Genomic DNA, 19,998 nt, shown 5'->3' on the forward strand with positions numbered 1-19,998 from the left:
CTCCGGCTCTCGGCAGCCGGCGGCGGCGGCGGCGGCGGGGGCTCCCGGGGCGCCGCGCCCCACCCGGCCCGGCCCCTGGCCAGCCAGCGCGGTGAGCCGGGGCCCGCCCCCGCGGCCCGGGGGGGCTGCATCCTGCCCGGGGCGGGGGGGAATCCCCTGCCGGGGGTGGGGGGTGGGTGTGAGGGGTCCGCTGTGGGCAGAGGAGGGGGTCCCGTCCTGCCCGGCGGTGTTTTGGAGCTCCCTCGGGATGCAGAGGGCAGGCCGGCGCTCAGGGTCGTATCCTGACAAAGGGATCCTCTCGCTGGGGGTGCTGTAGGGGAGACAGCTCCTGCCTGCGGTGCAGGGAAGCCCCTGACCCAGGGTGCTGTGGGAAGGGGGGATCCCGGCTGTGGGGAAGGAGCGGGTCCCATCCTGCCTGAGGAGATGCGGGGGATGCTTGGGATGCTGCGTGCCTTCGGAGGGAAGGATCCTAGCTGTGAGAGGGTTGCATCCTGGCCTGGGGGTTCCGCTGTCTGAGGGTGCTGCTGGAGGGGAGATCCTCGCTGTGTGGGGTCGCGTCCTGCCGGGGCTGTGCTGAGAGTGGCTGGCGAGGAGGAGGAGGAGGAGGAGAAATCCCCTGCTCAGGCGATGCCCTGTGAGTAGGATCCCAGCCGTGGCGGTGGGGCGAGGGGGTCACATCCTGCTCGGGGGGAGGGGGGGATCCCCTGCTTGAGGTGCGCTGCCATAAGGGGGGTCACAGCTGTGGGGTGCTCACACCCTGCCTGGGCGGTGTGACACCCCAGGGGTGCTGCTGGGGGGGTCCCATGCCAGAAGAGAACATGGGAAGGGGCTCCCCATAGCAAAGAGGGCCTGCGCTTGGGGAGCCCAGAGAGGAGAAGAAGGGGGAGTAGCAGGGCCTGGGGTTAGGCTTAGCCATGGTGCGCAGGGTCTTGAATGATGCTGTGCAGGGGAGAAGGGTGCTGGTACAAATCTGCTGATCAGTGTCAGCTGGAGGCCAGGCTGTGGGGCAGAAACCTGGGTCCGAGGAGGGGCCGGTGTCCTGAAGCCAGGCGGAGAAGCTGACAGCACTGCTGAGAGAGCACTCTGCGGGCGATTGTTCAGGGCACGCCGGCGGCGGGAGGGGGATCCGCATATCTCAGCCCCAGCAGCGTCTGCTTCGTTCCCTGCTGTGAAGAAATCCCCGCACGTGCGCTTGCAACTGCACAGGGGCAGCTGAGATGTAAAGGCATGGCGAAGGCTTTCCCCGCTACGCTCGCTGCTCCGCAGGACAGCGCTGGATGGATTAACAAAATCGATACGAGGGAGCAATCACAGAGGGCTTTCTGTCTTCAGCGGTGTGAAATGACGCGGGGTCAAATGCATCGGTGGTGCAACGGAAGTGAGTAAAGACACAGCTGGGATGGACTTGGCCAGAGCTGGCTGTTAGGCTGAGGAAGAGGTCTCCTGGGGAAGTCCTGATTCTCCATCCAAAACTCAACAGCCCTGTGCGGTAAAGCCCTGTAGGCTGGTTAGTGCTGTAAGAGCCAAGTGTCCTGAACCTTTAACGCTGCAAGGCAGGAACATGAAATCTCCAGAATAACTCTCCCCTGCTGCAGATAACTGGCTGAAAAGTCTTTCTAGAGTAAAACTGCTTAAGATACTGTGCATGTAAAATGCCTCTTTGGTCTTGTGTTTCAGCCCTTGGAGCCTTCCACCCACTCTCTCCATGTCCGTAGCCAGCAAGGTGAATTTGCTGTCCTGTTGCTGCTTGTTTGGGCTACGTTTCTGTTTATGGATTTTATTCTGAAGTTGTTTACTTATTTGGGAATATCTCTTGAGCTGCTTCAGAGTGAAAATTCATCCTTGTGGTATTTTTAGCTTATTTTTCTAAGGAAAGAAGCAGATATGATTGGGTACTCTTGCTCTCCCTCTGTAACCTCTGAATTCATTTGTCTTTTCAATGGAATTTGTCCCAGGGGTTGATGTTTCCTACATACAATGTTCCTACGCATTTTGTGAAAATAAATGGCAGGGTAGAGGCCATTAGGGTCCCCCCTAAGGACAAAGCTAATAAATTCACCCCCCACTATACATTGCAGAATCCACACAGGATGTTGTCACAGGAAAGAGCTTCGCATCTTGCTGCTCACAGCATGTTTCTGCTCTGATCCTCCCAGGAGACTTGGGGAGAGATGTTTTTTCTTCTTCTGTAAAATAGGTGATCCTTGCCTTTTTCTGGAAACACAGAGCAAGCAGGGAGGTTTGTTCCTCTTATTCTGTTCTTGTTTTTATTGTTGTGTGAAAGTTCTTTTACGTTTTGGTTTGTTGTTTTTTTTTTTTCTTTTTAATAATTTGAAAACTGCTCAGCAGTTCAGGAGCCATCCTGGAGTCCTCCAGGGGCTGTAATAGTGGCCATGTCAAAAACTGCCCAGAAGAACAAGGCTTGTGCCTTCCTTATTATGTCTGAGGGGGCTGAAATCTGAAAGCCCCCCATGCTCAGAAGAGGCAGACAATCTTACAACCTGCAACGCTTGATTTGCTGCTGAAGTCTAACCTTTCTTATAGTGCCTGGAACAGCTTTGTTCCCTTTCAGTAATACCATTCTGAGTTGCGGGCAGTTGGTGTCCTTTTTATCTTTCCCACTTCCTCAAATCTCGCAGCAAATGGTGGTTTATTAGCTGTCACCATGTGGCCCGTGTACATGGAGAGCTGGGTGGAGCAGGGAGAGGATGGAGGCAGGCCTGGGGCTCCTCTCAAGCGAAAAGCAAGGTGCTCATGACCTTGAGGTGTGGCGCTGGGACTAATTAGTACCACACCATGTGTGATTCGGGGCATGCATCTCCTCCTTCTAGGAGCCTGTAAGTATTCATAGCCAAAAAGGTCTTGTGTGGTGCAGCTCTGGTGTTGCTGCCTGCCACTGCTGTGGTGGTCGGGGGCAGAGCTGTGAGTGCCGGGATTAATCAGAGAATCATGGTTTCCGTTCTTCAGAAGGCTGAGGTAAAACATCCAGTTTCAGCTGTTTGTCAGAGTTGAGAAATTGTTGGTCAAAACATTTAGCGAATCCCGTTCTGTGTCCGTGGATGGCACGGAGATCACCGGAGCCATCCGGCCGCGGCCTGGCTAAGTTGTGGTGTAAGGAGGGGGTGGTTTGGACCTCGCGCTTGTCTCTGCTGGCTGCTGTGGCATTCACCACCTGAAATAGTCTTCCTGCTTTCTTACATCTTTCGGTGTAATCTCTTGAATCTGACGATGCTGAAACTACCGGGAAGGCAACTAGCTTTTCCCCTTGGAATTGTCTTTTCCTTTCCCCATGCTAAGAGCCACCGGTGGAAGTAAGGGAACAGGATTCTTTGTCAGATGTGGCTGATAAGTGGAGTGTGAGCAGTTCAGGAAATGTGACTTCCCGCTGCAGGAGCTTGGGAAGTTCATTTGTTAACCCTACGCAGCGTTCAGCTCTATGACTATTGGGGAAGTCTTGGGGAAGAACCATGCCGACCTAAACTGAGCTATGATGAGCGATGGTTTAACTGAAAACCTTGTTTCCAAAGAAAGAGCAAAAAGTGACTCCCTGGACACGCTAGCTGGAGTTACTCTGGTACTCTAAAGGAGATGCATTTGGAGCCAATCCGTGATGCGCTGTGAAATTAACTGTCAGCTTAAAACAAAATTATAAGATGGAGGCCCTATTTGCAAAGTGTCTTTATGTAAAACAATTTATTTTATTAGCAAGGAGGAATTAAAGGGGAAAGCTGAGATGCTAGCTTTGAAATGAAAAGCCGGATGCTGTGCAACCTTTCTGAATTCCTACTGGAGTAGTTCCCAGGTTTACTTGTGTAAACCATGGTCATTTTTAGCAATTACAGATGGTCCTTTCTCTGTTCTGTGCCTTGCAAGCTTGATGGTATTTGGTCCATCATTTTTCTACTGACTGAGGGTAACTTTGTTTAAATGTAGCTTTTCCAGTAGTCGATGCTTGCCCCGTCTGCTACCTCCTTTTGAACGTGACTGTTGTTTCCTCAGCCTTTGGTCTCACCATGAGTTCCGAATTGAACGTTCCGGTGGATCCTTCCACTCCTGCTTGCTGCTCTGAACCTGGCACGAAAGGCATGGATTATCGGGACTGGGTCCGTCGCAGCTATCTGGAATTGGTCACATCAAACCACCACTCCGTTCAAGCCCTTTCATGGAGAAAATTGTACCTGAGCCGAGCCAAACTGAAAGCGTCCAGCAGAACCTCTGCTCTGCTCTCTGGATTTGCGATGGTACGTGTACTTTGTAGCAACACTTTCTGGATCGTGAAGGTTTTGATTCTGTAAAATCATCTCTTAATCAGTGTTTTCCTCCTGTGAAGAAGCAGGACCTACTGTTGTTTTCTGAAGAGGCAGGAGGCATCTGCCTGGGGGCTTCTGCTTGGCTGCTGCTGAAAAGTTTGAGGCTGGGTCTCTCAAGGCAGCAACGGATACATGAGCTGCTTAACAATCAACCCACGCACTCCCAAGTCAGCCCTTTAAAAATACTAATCCCCTACATGCAAATGATCCTAAGCGCTCCACCAGTGTTGCTAAACAATACAGGACCTGGGCTCTCCTTTGGCCCCGAGGCCGCTCGTCTCTGGCTGCCTTCGCAGGAGGTTGCACTTGGGCGTGGAGTTCCCCCGGGCCCCTGCGGTTGCTGTGGTCCTGAACATTATCTTAATTTCTGTATGTGTTTTTTTCAGGTCGCAGTGTCTAAAATAAGGTGGAGGTTGGGTCACAGTCTGCCAGAGCGAAGTTTGCATAGTGTGATCGGGGAGATCGTGTTATATGCTGTGAGAAGAGGCCCTGCAGCCTCAGACCTGGTATCGGAGGACTCTGTAGCCTGAAGGGAGCCAAACCTGGTATATTTTTGTCAGTGCTGCCTGTTGGGAATAATCCCTGGTAGTTGCTTTCCTCCGTGCAGCACTTGGGTGTTATCTGGAAGCTATCTGCATAGGACAACACCACGTCAGGGAGCAAGCAAATAAACAAGATGGAGACAGTCAGTGGTCCAGTGCTTAGACCTGTCCCAGCCGTGGTGTTAGCAAACTACGGATGTGCTGTATCGGTGTGAGTCTCTCCATCTCCCCTCCGGTTCTTGCTTACTGGGAGTGAGAATTGAAACCTGTTTGGTGGAGGTTTTCTGCTCAGGAAGTGGGCAGGTCTGGTTGTTCCTGAGGTCTGTCAGCTGAATGCAGAGAGGCAGAGGGCAGCGCCTGGGTGAGCGGGACGTGATGTGAAGATGTCGCATCCTGCAGCTCAGAAGCTGGGACGAAAACAGATCTCAGGAACTTTCTGGATAGCTTTCCTTGTTTTATTTTAGCTCCTTCCGCTGTTTTTAACCCCCTCAATCCCCCAGAATGTGAATCATCTGCAACATTACAACAGTCTGTTTGGGATGACAAAGCTGGTCACCCAAAGCGAAGCTGGAAAAATGCAAGCGGGGAGTTAAGTGGGAGCAGGCTGCAGGGGAGAGAGGGTGCCTGGTCGCTTTGCGATTCCTCTCCGCTCGCTGACTGCGTGCATGTGATGCTTGTAAAAACTTTTCACACAGCGTATGTTGGTTTGTAACCAAGCTTGCGTGCTGAAGTGGCAGAAAATACCGCCTTGTTTTGAGAAAGCTGAGTGCTCTCCTGTAGATTTCTTTCACTCAGAAGCTTCCTTACTTTAAAAAGCAGCTCATGTGCTTGCCCTTTCTGCCTCTGGGTTACTTGACTTTTGTGTTAGTCATTTGTGACTGTTCTCTTTAACGTGATTATTAAATTAACGGTTGGCAGTGTTGTGAACTGATCGATCCAGGCGGCGTGGTTACACAAACAGGTGCCCGTGCTGGGGCGTGCTGTCGCTGGCATCGCAGGGGCTCGGGGGGGCTTGCAGCCCACCCACGCCGCGGGGCTGAGCCACGTATCTGAAAACAAAGCGTGCCTTCTCAACTCGCACAACAGAAGGTTGCTGAAAGTCCTCGGCAAACATGCAAAATTAACCGTTTGACTTCTGTTCTCTTAAACTGTTTAAAATGCAAGTCAAATAAACACATAGGTATAAGTAGTGTTAATTATAGATCACCAGTTTAACATCATAAGAACACCTAAAATCAGTAATTGTCAGAAATGAAAATTTCCACAATAAGGAATTCTTTGTTGGCAAGCTTTTTCCCAGCTGATCGTACTAGGCCTTCCGGTGAAAGCTGAGGTATCTATTCCGACCAGGCTATTTCTCCTTTGGTAATTTGGCAAGCAGGTATTTAGTACATGGATGTTCACTCTCTAATGAGAGCATCTATTTGGCTATTGATGAAAGTAGAGAAGTTATTTAGAGTTAAATAGTTTCCCTGAAGCCCTGTGTGCATTTAACTGTGTAAACAAATGTCATACAGGGCTTGGCTACTGCTTTATTTACTTCCCTGTCAGTGTGTTTGATTCAAGCCAGTTCCATATTGGCTGAAAATTATTACGAGCTGATGGATATTTAATCAACAGGCAGTGGCTTTGATCCAGCTCCTTCTGGACAGGCTGCAGAATAATGCGAACCTTCCTCGTTACTCAATGCTATCTCTGGTATTTCTGGCAGAGGTGGGCAGATCAGGAGGCTGTGGGTCCTTTCCAGTGCCAGGTCTGTTTGGAGGTGGGCTGTAGCGCTACTGCATTTGCCCCAGAGAGACTACAGACAAAGATTTAGAGGGAGCTTAGAAAGCCTCAATCATTTTCCTGATGGAAATAAGAGCTATGACTGCTAGTTAGTCTTCCCAATACTTGTCCAATTGCTACAGCATAAGTATTTGATTTAAAAAAAAAAAAAAAAAAATCCAACAGATCTACTGGAGCGGTTGTTTTTAGCGGCTGCCAAACCATCTGTGTGAATGTAACATGGTTCATGTTAAGCCATTTGTCATCCTTTTGCCTGATACTGTCTATCCTGGTCTAAATTTCTCGAGATGAGCATCATCTTTGTTGTGGACAATCTGGGCTATACTGGTCTGAAAAAAACATAATTGCATGTAACTTAATTGCAGTTTAATTCTAAAATGTTCTGAGTATTTGGTCCTTTAGCAAACCTGTGAGAGTGGAGTTCAACAGGGTGATGCTCAAGCTTAAAATTAAGCCTATGCTGAGATCTTCTGCGGCTTGGCAGAGTGCTCAGTGCCTTGCAAAGTCAAGCCCTTGGCACCTTGGCTTCTGGGAAGAGGTTACAATAAAGGGGGCTGTTATCACAGAAGAGTATAATTGCATCAAACGTGACATATTAATAGTTTTACAGACTAAGCAGCATATTTAATGATTTTTAAATGGGTTATGTCAGCTTGTCCTCTTTCTCTTATCCCGGTCAGAGAATGACATGACAGTCTGTACAGGGTAAAGCGATAAGAGCTCGTTCACCTTTCCAGTACTTGTTCGGGTTAAATGAACTGTTTTTCTGCCTTGCTGCCCTATCTGGATTGTTGATGTTTTTCCCTGAAATACCTCTTACTGAGCCATCAGTCAGTGTTAAAAATTCATCACATTGCACAGCTGAAGCTAGCCCTAGGGAATAGGTTAGTCTGGGAGGAAACATCCAATTAGCTGAAAAGTGCTGCTCATGCGAAGGATAACAAGTAGAAATTGATATGTTGACATCCGCCAGGCTTTCAGCTTTAATATAAAGCTATAAATTGAACATGCAGGTACGATTCCTATTCAGCTTGCTGAATACTGTGTCTCTGGGTATTACAGCACCCAATAATGAACAATATACCTGCAGCTCTCCCTGGCTCACAGGGTGTGACTGACAATCACAGCACCGTACAAATTCATTGTACAGAACAGTGCAGCAGAGAGTAAGTTTGATCTCCTCCTTCTCGAATCAATATAGAGGGATCTGCAAAGAGAACATATGCGAGGCAATGTGGCATGTGTTTTATTTAAACTGACCTTGTAATAGATGGTGAAGCCAATCCTGCGTTGTTATTTTCTCCACTATTCGACAAGGACTATTGTAAACTGCAAACAGGAACCTTTAAAAAACAACGAAACCCGTAAAACCCACACATGTTCATAATCGGAACAGAAGTCTGGCAATGTCCAAGAACTGCCACAATATTTTTGGTGTCTCTAATATTCTAAATAGTTGATGTAGGTGTAAAATTTGGACTTGTGGAGATTGACCGTTTGCTGCTGCAAACACACATGTTATGTCTTGGCTGCTACTAAATGTGTTCCAACTTGACTGTGATCCCCTCATTCAGGCTGCTGATGGTTTCAGAGTAAATGCAGGTAAGGCAGCAGTCGTGCTAACACAGGCACTTGCTTTCATCCCCTTTAATCCTTTTCAGGGTTACCCACAGGGAGAACATGAGCGTTCCCCTCATCTTCCAGTGCTTAAATTATATTAACAAGTAATGCCAGAGCGAATGGTGCAGATTTTTATACAGAACCTGAAATGGCTGCTCAGAGGTGGTCTCGTGCAAAGTCTGGATAAAATAATGATGAGTCTGTTCTGCAAAAAACCATTTACCCCCCAGAATTGAGCTGCTTGTTTGGACTTTGCCTTCTCATGATGGTCTTGAGAGGCACTGCCCTGAGGCAGGCATCCAAGCATCGGCTTCTCCTTGACGCATCCGGCAAGCTGTGCCACGCCGGAGCAGCAGGTTGCCTGGGATCACCAGAGGTTTTGCCTGCTGCCAGGCAAGTTAGTATCTGTGCAAATCATGAAGTGCAGCTGCAGATCCAAGCAAGCCGCTAGAGAGGAATGTTTGATTGTCTTATCCACTGTTTTTGTAGCTTCTCTTAGCACAAGGTTTCTGCAGTCCTTTCAGGGGTGCCGCCACGCAGAAGTACTATTTTACTTCACAGGTAGGTTAAGTAATTTTACGAATTATAATGCTAAACCAGTTAACAGACCTGTACTAAGACTCCAGTTCTGATCTCACAAGAGCCCCTTGCTCTCTTGTGCTTATTCTGCTTGTTAAGCTTTCTTTGTTGAAAGAAAAAACAGACAACTTGCTATATGATAGCTCGTTTTGAGAAAACAGACTCCTGTCCGAGTTGTTGAACACACCCATAAGGCAGTAGCTGTCCACTTCTGTTGAGTATATTAGTAAGTTATTAGCTCTCAAGGGAGAAATTTGAGGATATAAATAACTTGTATCTGGGCATATTTGTAATAAAAACAAACGTACAATGTTCTGAGAATAGAAGGCAGCTATTTTAACTGCGGACTAACTTAAACTGTAAAGTAGCTTGTGTGCTTCCCATGGGGGGTAGTGAAACCTTGCTGGCTGCTGGCCAGAAGAGCTGCTTTTGCTTTTCTTCACGTGCCTGAAGTCGAAACTTCCTGCACCAGAGCTGCAAGCGGAAGGAGAACGTGTGATGGCGGGCGGGCTAGCAGGCTGTCAGCTGCCTCCGAGCTCCACTTGTTGTCTAATGTGTTCCTTCTGTTGTGCGTTTGGTTTGATGCAGTTCGTATGGCTCACGGGTGCAAGGAGAGACATGTTACTTCAGAAAACTACAGCGCAGAAACGTGCACGTGAGCCTTCAGAAAGGCCAAGCTGCAGACTGCCTGTACATCTTCATGGGAAACAGAAATGATGCATTTAGGCTGCCATTCTCAAAAGCACTTGAGTGTGTACTTGACCTTAGGTGCTCTTCCTGAATAAAGATGCTTTCCCTGCATGAAAGCCTTGAAAAGAGGAAAACTAGCAGCTGTTGACAAGCTTTTTGTTCCTTTCCCCCCAGGTTGCCATGGTGGAGGTGCAGCTGGAGGTGCAGTACAAGTACCCCCAGATGCTGCTGATCGCTTTCAGTGCCTGCACAACAGTGCTCGTGGCCGTTCATCTCTTTGCCCTTCTCATCAGCACCTGCATTCTGCCTAACGTGGAAGCAGTGAGCAACATCCACAACCTGAACTCCATCAGTGAGTCCCCGCATGAGCGCATGCATCCCTACATCGAGCTGGCCTGGGGCTTCTCCACCGTCTTGGGGATCCTCCTTTTCCTTGCGGAAGTCGTGCTTCTGTGCTGGATAAAATTTCTGCCTGTAGGCTCCATCCCGAAGAACGAGACCACCAACGCCGAGAAGCACAGCAGCCATGCGGGTTGGCAGTCAGCACTGGTCTCCACCATCATCATGGTCCCAGTGGGTCTGATTTTTGTCGTCTTCACCATTCACTTCTACCGCTCTTTGGTGCGGCACAAAACGGAGCGCCACAACCGAGAGATCGAAGAGCTTCACAAACTGAAAGTGCAGTTAGATGGGCATGACAGAGGTATGCAGGTAGTGTGACAGAGAGGCAGAGGCTGCTTCCAGCAAATCCGCTCAGCTAAGGCTAAGAGCAAAATACCTGTTTTGCTAGTTGGTGAGACGCACCAGTGATGGATTGTCTTGAGGCTTAAATATGTAAACGCTAATTGCCTGCCATATATAGCTGTGGGTTCTAGTGCTGTTTCAGATGCTGGGGTCTCTGGCCTGTTTCTGGTCCTACACACTCGCGTACTTACGTCGACACTGCCACAGAGTTCAAGGTCAAAACTATATCTACCTTAACATTGGTTCAGGTAGCCAAAAATCTGTATTTTTTACAAATGCAATATTCCGTTGCCAAAAGTAAAACTGCATCAGCTGTCCAAAATGCCAGTGTTTGTGTGTAGGACCCGTCTTATGTGTCAGAACTCCCTGGCTGTCAGTGCAGCAGCAATTAACTGGCAGCTCGTTTCTAGAGCTGAGCTGGTTAATGAGGGTGTCTGCAACCGACTTGAGGACATCCAGGAAAGCACAATAGAAACTGTGAGTGTGGATCACCTTTGTTCCAAAGCAAGTGTTCCATAAGCACATAACCAGAAAGAAATCACCCTTAGCTTTTATGTTCTTTTCTTGCTATTGCTTACTATATTTTTACAGCTGGGGAGGTAGAATTTCGAATTGGAAGAGGCTGGAAAGTTCTGTCGTACTTTCTTCAGCAGCATCTGTCACTTTAGATTGAATGAATGCCAAGATCATGTGTTTTTTCCCAATAAGAGGCAAGAGTGCCTAGGGAAGGCTTACAGGTGTTTTACTTTTAACAAGGACATTCTTAGAACAGTGACAGGGAATTTAATGAGACAAAACTTTGAAGGACTAGAAAAGCAAGTTTCAAGGAGGTAAGAAGTGATAGCATATAGCATATTGTAGAAATCTGTCACTATGTCGTCTTCATTTATGTATTGTCGAGATGTCTGCCTCATTTGCTGGAGAGAACAAGCCCCAGTCCTGCATATTTCATCAGTTGTTTGGGTTTTTTTTTTGTCAGCTGTAGCATTTGTCTGTCAAAAATGAACGCTTCCTTCTCCCTCCACCAAAGCAGGCAACTCCTCTGGTGGAACCTGGACCTGTACTGGCGAGTCTGACAGAGCTGGATCCGATGAGAGAGCTGTGTACTATTAAAGAGCTATCACGTTTCATTTGAGCTGACTTTTTTTTTTTCAGCAGCAAAGAAAATTGCACTTGCACGTCTGTATTGCTTAGCAAGGGAAGCTTGTAAATTCTATAGCATCCTCATGGGTGAAAACTTCTGTAAAAATGATTTTACGATTTATGGTAACTTTGTGGAGGGAAAAGAGTGTTTTGCAATCATCAGCTCTTTTAAGAGAAAGTAAGGCTTTCTGCTACACAGGGCTGAAAGAAGCATAAGCACATTTTCTTGGCCCTGATCCTGTGCTGATTTCCTGCTCTGCACTCAAACATTGCAGTTTCAGAGTCTCCCAGGCCTTATAGGTTTCTGAAATCATTAAGGATGTTTGTAATGTTCTATTTAACCCAGGTCCCTTATTCCACTGGGATTTGAGAAATCTAATGGCAGTGTATTACATGTCAGCTTCCCGGAATGGAGCGTACACGCAAATCCCACTGCAGCAGGGTGAGGCTATCCCTGTATTCCTCTCTGGCGAGGGCCTTGGGAACCCAACTCTAAATCCCTCTTGTTTACATGTGAGTTTGAGCATTGCTGAACAAGTTGCTTAGCACTGTGTCTGTGGCTTTCATCTGTTGTTCTTGCTGCAGTTGGCATGTGCCATATTGGCTGATGTGCAGCAAAGAAAATAGTCTTTGTGTGCTAAATGACTAGTCTGTACTTAGGTGCATAAGCAAAAAATAAGGAGTGTCCTCCAGGAAGTGGGTGGTCGTGAAATTCATATGATCTCCCCAGGACTCTGCCCTCTCTCCCTCCTCTTTTTACCATAATAAAAAGCAAAGGTTTATACAACAAAATCAGAGTTGAGTTTTCTGCCAAGTATTACACGCGTAGGCTCTCCTACCAACAAAATTTCTGTTGTGAGGCCAGAACTAGACCAGATAAGATGAATCTCCCAGCTGTACTTTGCAGTCTCCTTTAACATCAGTAATAATAGGACTCTATGTGCTGTGGAGCTCAGGAGGTTAAGGAAAGTATTGAGCCATTTTTGTAATTTAAAAAAAAAAAAATCAAGTTTCATAGTGTGCATGCAGTGCTGTGAAAGCAATGCAGCTCATTTGGAAACAGCGAAATCGTTCGTTTAATTCTTTGCAAATATAATAAACTTCAGCAAATGGAGAAATACAGCAGAAACTGTGCTTTGATTTTGTAGAATAACTTGGTGAGGCTTTGGTGGAATTGGATTCAAGGTAAGTCTCAAGGCAGCAGATCAGTGACTGGAGTGGGATCGCTTTACTCTAGCAGGGAGTCTGAGCTATGGTTTGAGATGGTGTCCCAAGGGCGAGTGCACTTAGAACAATAATGTGCTTTCCCATCTTTGCTCGCAGCTTTGTTTCGTGAGTCTCTCTGGGCACTGAGTTCTCCCTTCCACGAGAAGCCCCCAGGAGTATTTTTGCTCTTTGACTCTGGCGTCTGGGATCTCTCTAGGTTATCCATCACCTTTGTGCTGTAACTCCTCTCCTTCTTTCCCCACAGCAGCATTTGCTTTTCTTGCTCCTGCCTCTCTTCCTCCAACTTGTTTACATTTTCACCACTGCTGGGTCCAGGCCTGTGTTGCAGAAAGATCGCCTGTGGTATCAGCCACAGGAGTTCATCCGTAAAGGAGTAGGGACGTTGTACTTGTCCAGATGGGTGTTTGCGCTACGGTGCCAGAAAATCCTCCTTGCTTCTGCTGCTGCCCCTGTGGCTGTCAGCAGGATTCCCATCAGTCAAGCATGGAGATGCCTGCCTTTCCACACCATCGCTGGTGTCCCAGCAGGGCTGGCAGCGCACTGTGTCACGTCCAGGTTTGCCTGCTGGTGCCTGGCCACGTCTGTCCTGTGCTGTCACCTCGCTGTCGTTCCTGGGGTGTGTGTCGTTCCTGGGATCTCCCGAGTTTTGTGTGGCTCCGTTCCTGGGGTGCCTGCACAGGGATGCTTCTCCCAAGAGTCCTACCCTTGGGCTGGGACGTGTGTTGAGGATCTCCCCTGACGCGTGTGTTAGCTTTCTGTACCAGCCTTGGGCGCTGTAGGTTGGGATGGCTGTTGCCCTAATTCTCAGCTCCCTTGGGCTGTGCCTCTCTGGGCTGGTTCTTGCCTTGCTTGGGCCATTTCTCCAATTTCTGCAGTGGGGCTTGCCTTGGCTTGCTGCAGGGGACAGCCACGATCTCACTTGAGAGTCCTGAGTCCTCTTTTGGATTGTTTTGGACAGTTCTTGCCCAGCAGAAAAATGCCTCTGCAAGCTCCAGCACTGGAAAGACGCTTCCTAAAGCAGGGAAGGAGCTGTCGAGGACAGGGGTACAGCCCTGCTTCGTATCGTTCCTGGGTACCTGCCTTGGTTTAGGAGGCGACTGCTCTCTCTCCCTCGTTAGCAGGAGTCAAGACCGGGCACAAATGCGAGCCGGAGCGAGCTGCCGGAGCAGTATCAGGTTGTCCTTTTGCTGTGGTTAGCGGCAGCCCTTACTCTGCAAGTTCCCTATTTTTAACATTGCCCTGGGGCAGCCCTGGCTCTGGTAGCTGCCGCCCCGTTGTTTCGGTGGATATGTGACTCTCGGAGAGGCTTTATGACCAGGGGAGATGCAGCAGATGTTGGATTTGACCGCCTGGGCCTGACCCATGTGACGGATGAAAGTGATACCGTGCGAGAGCCCCGGGTGGAGCACGCTCTGCGGTAAGCGCTCAAATATGTGGAAGTGTTTATAGAGAGCTGGTGGGGTGAGTGCAGCCGCAGAGCGAACATCCTTCAGTTCCCCGGCGCTGGGACTCGGGGACGGGCAATCCCAGCTTGCCACGGGGGCGGCAGCACTGGGCTCAGGGATGGAGGTGCAGGGTGCCCAGCCGGCTGCGGGACTGGTTGCTCGCGCTTCACATTCTCTTGCCTTTCTGTGGCTTTACGTGGGATTTCATAATGTGCTTTCTCTTTTTTTCCCTGCCTTAAACAAATAAAAGGCCTTTGAGTTTTCCTGTTTCTGTGGGTTCGTTATCTTCCAAAACTTGTTGCATCTGCTTTTAAGACAGCTTCCTCAATGCCCCCCGCCCTGAGCCGCAACCTCAAAGTCAGATCCCAGCACAACGGGGCCAGCGTTGTTATTTTCTGATTAACTTTTCGCAGGCTGCCTCCTCTGTACCCATTTCAAACAAAGCAGTTTCAGGAATTACTGACTGGCTGAGTTTGGAAAGCATTCCCATGAATACCTGTGTGCACGACTGGGAGCTTGCCTCCTGCTCAGGGTGGTAACAACGATGAGCGCTAAGTGCTAGGAGAAAAAAAAAAAATCTCAGTGTTTTTGCTTTGCCTATTCTTGTTTTATCTCTGCATGAACAATATTTAATGTAGAACAACATATGTATCTCAGTTATTGTCCAGCTGTGTGAGAGAAACTGGATAAACTCGCTAAGTTTTATGCTTCTTGCTGACTTCAGACTGATTTTTTGAAAGGCAGCACAAGTCCTCCAGCATCCTCTATGGGTTAACTTGGGTTTTGCCTCTTTTTTTTTTTTTTTTTTTTTTTTTAAAGCTTGGTCAGATATTATCCTTCTCCTTTTAAAATACACAACTAGATAACAATTAGATGTGCTTCCTTTTAATGAGCGCCTGGTTCTTGTTCTGTTTTTTACAAGTGCTAATCTTGGCTAAGAAGATAAACAGCTGTGATAGGAACTTGTATAACATGAAGACCACTAAAGTTTGTCGGACATTAATAATACTAGCATAGTGGCCAAAATTACTTTTAAGAGCTAATTAATTAAGACTAAAACCTCTATATTCTTTTCTCAGCTTTCTATGGTATTTGACAATCCAAATCAATTGTAAATGTTTTGTAGAGCTGTGATTCTGGCTTTTTAGAAGAGAATGTACATATTATAAAGTAATACAGAACCAACGGGTGTGTAATTGCAGTTTCATCGAAGGTGATGCCCAAGAGGCTGTTTAACAGGTGAAAAATGTCCAAAGACAGACGTAGCAATGACTGTGTGGTGACTAGATTAAGTTTGGGACTTCAAAAACATCTAGACAAAGCCCTCAATTTTTGGCTCAGAATACAAGTATTTGCATTTTTTAAATTTAAGATATCAACTAGAAAGCACTGGAATTTTTCTGGCAAGAATGGCAGCTTCCCATATAGTTTGATCAAGGCAGAAAAATTCAGCTAACAAATGCAGAGCACAAAATGAACTAATATTGTTTATCTTGTTATTGTGGCACTGATTCATCAGAAGCCATCATCTGCTTTCTCTGCGAAGAGAATGAAACAGCAAGTACGCGCACAGAAAGTATTTTAAAAGGCTGAGAGCACAATATAAATCTAAAAGGGAGCACTGGAAATAAGGGCCAAACATTAACGGGAATACTTGACTGCTGCAGTTTGCTGAGCAAAGAGCAGATTGCTGGAGAGGCTCAGTACGGAAAGGGTGATGAGGATATGGGCTCAATGCTTGCTTTATCTATGAAAGCCTGCCCTGGGTTTCCTCCCGTAGCGTGGCTTTGTGCTGAGCTCCAGCAGGCTGCCAGCCCTGTCCTCCTGCTTGGCCGAATGTCCTCTGCTCCGACGACAGCTCCGGGTGCTGGCCTGGGGACATCACGTTCTCTACGGCCGCTGAGCCCTGTGGACACCAGCGGCACGGTGCTGATCCCACCAGTCTGCCGGAAAAAGGTTAGGAACCGCCGTTTTGAGAGCACAAGGCCCTGCTTTTGGGAGTGAGCTGGAAAAGTTGCAGCCTATGAGAAATTCCTTGGGATAAAGCTCGCTGTGAGCAGACGTGGCCTGGCTGTTGCATGTTGGCTGGCTGTGTTTGCAGTGATGGGTTTCCATCAGAGGGCATGCTGTCACTGCCGAAACTGCTGCTGGAGCGTGTAGGTGATGCTCCCCAGCCAGGCTGGATGGAGTTTTGGGATTTAGGACTGCCCATGGGAGCTCTGCTCGTGGGTCCCCGTTGGAAATATCACATAGATGTCCACAACTGTTTAAATACTGGGCTAAACTGAAACTGGTTCATTGCAGCCACAAAGCACTCTAGTTGTATCTGTTAGCTTAAACTGATAAAAAATATCCCGATTCCCCCAACTGATTTCTAGTAACCGTTTTGTTGGGTGAAGAGCTCCCGCCCCTGCAGTGCCTGAAGCGGAGGGCAGTGTCTATGGCACGAGTGCATTTCTATACAGTAAAACCTGTGCATTGTGCCAAGGAAGTACTTCTAGGGCAGAAACAGCTGCGCAGGGATGCCGAGATCCCAGGTATAAATGTTCCCCTTTCCTTACCAACTAAAACCAGGCGGCATTGAGAAGTGTTGTTTTACTGCTGTAGGTGTGACTGTGCTAATGGTTTCGATGCCACAACTGTGTTTAATAAAGGATCACACTTCTTCCACAGCACAACTTCATTTTCAAGAGCACAGAAGTTTGTTCAGAGCAGACAGATGGCCTCAAATCAGCTTCTGCTACAAATGACTACTTGAATCTTAGGTACAAGGCATGATTCAAACCTGACTGCTGGAGGTGCCAAGAAAAAAAAATGATAGCCGCCAGCGTTGCAGTCTGTTGCCCAGCTTATTCCCAAAATCAGACTCTTGCTACTGAGAGTTGACAGCGGGGTTCAGAGATGACAAATGATCAGAAAATAACACAGTCTGTGCAAGTCTTTGGTCTGAACCCTGTCCAAGCTGTCTCTGCAGAAGTCAGCATTGCCCCTGCGCAAATGCTGCTCTTTGGTCCCAGAAGATATAGTTCACACACGGTATTTATGATTAATCCTCACTGTTAGAGCATGAATCTTCAGCAAAGGATAATGACTTTAATTAGTTCTCAGTGCGTTGTACTGTCTGTGGAGAGACGCTTGCTTACCCTCCTCCCCTGGAGAGCTGATCTCTAGAGGACCTATCTGAAGGGGGTGAGAAGATAGTTGTGTCCCTACGGCACAGTGCAACGCTAAAAGCAGTATGACAGAACCAAGTACGGGCCAGGAAAGGTTAAAATCTGCTGCAGGGCTTGGGGTGAATCTGTGCCAAGGGCTGTTTGATACTCAGCTCAGTTTAATGATTCTAAGTTTCTTTCTTGGTTTAATTTAAGTATTTAAGAACTGGCTATTTGCTTTTTGCGTGTTGTTACAATACAGCTCATTTCTGACTTTTGCCTAAAAGCTCCCATTGCCCAGGAGAGTCTTCGAAGAAACAAGCAGCCCACCCCTTCCTTGCATTCTTTTATTTCTGTTTGTTAAACTTCCATTTGATTGAGCTTATCTCTGTACACACCTGGTTCCTTATGCAGACTTCAGAAATAAACAGTTGCACAAATTCTGTACTTTATTTTCAAATTTCCTAACAAAATACAGTTCTGGCTTCCTCTTGCTGATCACACTGGTCTTCCTTGAAAAGAAAGAGCTATTTCTAGCAGTTCTTTACCCAGTTCTTCGTGCCTTCCTCCGGCGCTGAACTCTGCAGACAGCTCCCTGAACGTGACACAGATTCGGCGATGCTCTATGTGCTTGCGGTAAATCGCGTGTTTCCACGTGTACCGTGCGTCACCGTACAGCACCACCAGAGACCTTCGGGGTAAGTGAATGGCAACAGTCACCTCTTTACTTGGAACAAGCCTTGGGGATAAAATGCAGTCAATTCCTTCTTCACCTGAATTTTTGCACACTGACGTCTGTGTAAAAGATCCAGGGGGACTTAATTCCCCGTTTTCTTTACTGAAAGTGGGGAATAATTGGATACTGTCCTCTGAATCACAAGACATGGACAGTACGGTTTTTGAGAGCAAGTTTAAGCTAACCAGACGCTCTCCCCAAAGCCACCAGTCATCAAAATGTGGGTCAATGGCAGAACCTCTTTCTGGCATGTAGTCCAGATTACATTGTTCAACAGGTAAGAAACCGCCTAGTACAGAGCAGGCCTTCATTTGTGCCACAATCTTTTTACTAAAACTTGGCAAACCGGTAAAGCTGCCAGCTTTCAGCCTCTGTTTCTTGAAGTTCACTTTGGGTCCATAGTCCTGTTGGAGAAGAGGGGGAAAAAGGTAGTGTTAGGGAAAAATCTAGGACAAATCTTGGAGTGGCTGTGATCCTTACAGGGCTCACGGTCACGACTTTTGAGTTCCCATCTCTTCCAGTGACCTGGTCACCAGGTTGCAAAAGGACTTAGTGCAGCTACACTAATCTGTCTGGAATTAGATTTCTCACCTGTAAAGTAAAAACAAACCAAAACACCCACTTCTTTCACTTGGAGACTGTGAACTTTAATGCCTGCACATGCACCGTCAAATTCTGTTCGTTCTAACTATCATGTATTTTTGCAAGAAGTTGACTTTAATTACAAGTAATTCTTGCAATTGATTTCAGGAAAAGCTTTCAAGGGAAAACATTTGAGGAAACATCTAAATGTTCTGTGTTTTAACTGAAAACAGCTTTCCTTTTCCAGAGGGATCTAAGAACAAATGCGCTTCTAAAGTCAAACCTGTTTCTTTCGGCCAGACTGTGATGGTTTCCAGTCATCTTGATCCATCAGTTCAACTATCTCAGATTCTTCGTCTTTGCTAATGAACTCCTCCGCCAGAAACACCCCTGGAAATGGAAATGCCCAGCCAGCAAATTCCGAGTGCTCATTTCCTTTAGCTAGGCCTGTTGCTGGACAGTAAGTGAAATTATCTTCTCCCTGTGGAAATAACAATGGAGAAGAAAAAAGCAGTGGGGGGAAAACTTATCAAGAGAAGGCATTTCCATCATTTACCCCTGCAGCCTTGATGCTGCAGCATGAAAACTGCCTGTACGGGATTCTTGTAGACATGAGAAATTTTATAGCTTCTTTTGGGGAACAATGCTTCCCTGCTTTTTTTTACAGCTCCAGCATTACTGTGCTGCTTGCTTGAAGCCGCTTTTCTTTCCTAGTAATGTCTTTATCCTGCAAAGATGGGGAAGAAGAGATGATCCTCGGTGCCAAATGTATAAGGAGATTAATGGTCGGGATTCCTCAGGCCGGCTGAGGAGAGATACGGTTTGTCATAGCAATAAATGTTGCATGAGGGAAGTTGATAAAAAGCGCCAAGGCCAAAAGGCTAAGCTGTAGCGAACCTGTCTTTTCTTAATGTATGAAACTCGGGCAAGGTCTGTCCTGGCTTTTGAGGTCGCTGTGCGCCTCTGTAACGTGGCTCAGGTGAAGCCACACGGGCTCCTTTCCCAAATACCCAGGGGCGGCCAGCGGGCCCGGCCCCGGGGGGCTCGGCTTTGTCCCCAGCCCGGGCCCCCGCTCGGGGCCCGGCAGCCCCCGGGGAGCCGGGCCCTGTCCCGCCGCGGGGGTCCCCGCCTCCCCTCCCGAGCCCCCTCGGGGCGCGGCCATCCCCGCCCGCCCTGAGGGGAACATGGCAGGCGCCCCCCCTCCCGCCGCCGGCCCCGCCCCGCCGCCGGCCCCGCCCCGCCGCCCCCTCCCCGGTACCTGCGGGGGCGGAGCGGCCTGCGCGGGCCCCTCGCAGAGCAGGCAGGAGCGGATCCCCTTGCAGCCGCAGCCCGGCCCTTCGCCGCCGCCCGCCGCCTCCATCCCCGCCGGCTGCGCTGAGGATACGGGCCCCCTCCCCCCCCCCCGCCCCCTCCTCCCTCCCTTCCTCCCCGTCTCCTCTT

The 19,998-nt window shown here is 48.2% G+C and overlaps 2 protein-coding genes across 16 annotated transcripts; one reads left to right on the forward strand and one right to left on the reverse strand.

The window, feature by feature from the left end:
- The first annotated feature begins 26 nt into the window (after positions 1–26).
- ORAI2 (ORAI calcium release-activated calcium modulator 2) lies at positions 27–17,754 on the forward strand. Of its 15 annotated transcripts, XR_014229902.1 has the most exons (8): positions 192–634; positions 1,102–1,378; positions 4,000–4,241; positions 9,704–10,232; positions 11,763–11,929; positions 13,762–14,060; positions 15,869–16,044; positions 16,762–16,833. XR_014229902.1 is itself a non-coding variant. In XM_082327991.1 (6 exons), exons 3-6 carry the CDS (start codon positions 4,014–4,016, stop codon positions 13,873–13,875), a joined length of 1,038 nt encoding a protein of 345 aa, XP_082184117.1. In that variant the 5' UTR covers positions 75–91; positions 1,678–1,723; positions 4,000–4,013; the 3' UTR covers positions 13,876–14,840. The 15 variants fall into 15 exon arrangements, 13 of the variants coding, with proteins under 13 accessions (XP_082184127.1, XP_082184117.1, XP_082184116.1 ...); XR_014229901.1 differs by lacking the exons at positions 15,869–16,044; positions 16,762–16,833 and adding an exon at positions 17,719–17,754; XM_082327991.1 differs by lacking the exons at positions 192–634; positions 1,102–1,378; positions 15,869–16,044; positions 16,762–16,833 and adding exons at positions 75–91; positions 1,678–1,723 and having other exon boundaries at positions 13,762–14,840.
- ALKBH4 (alkB homolog 4, lysine demethylase) lies at positions 17,534–19,955 on the reverse strand. The gene is made up of 3 exons (XM_082328003.1): positions 19,817–19,955; positions 18,842–19,039; positions 17,534–18,380 (listed from the first exon to the last, which is right to left on the reverse strand). Exons 1-3 carry the CDS (start codon positions 19,916–19,918, stop codon positions 17,739–17,741), a joined length of 942 nt encoding a protein of 313 aa, XP_082184129.1. The 5' UTR covers positions 19,919–19,955; the 3' UTR covers positions 17,534–17,738.
- Between the last annotated feature and the right edge of the window lie 43 nt (positions 19,956–19,998).

This window comes from Platalea leucorodia, assembly GCF_965183815.1.
Source record: "Platalea leucorodia genome assembly, chromosome: 16".
Classification (NCBI taxonomy): Eukaryota; Metazoa; Chordata; class Aves; order Pelecaniformes; family Threskiornithidae; genus Platalea; species Platalea leucorodia.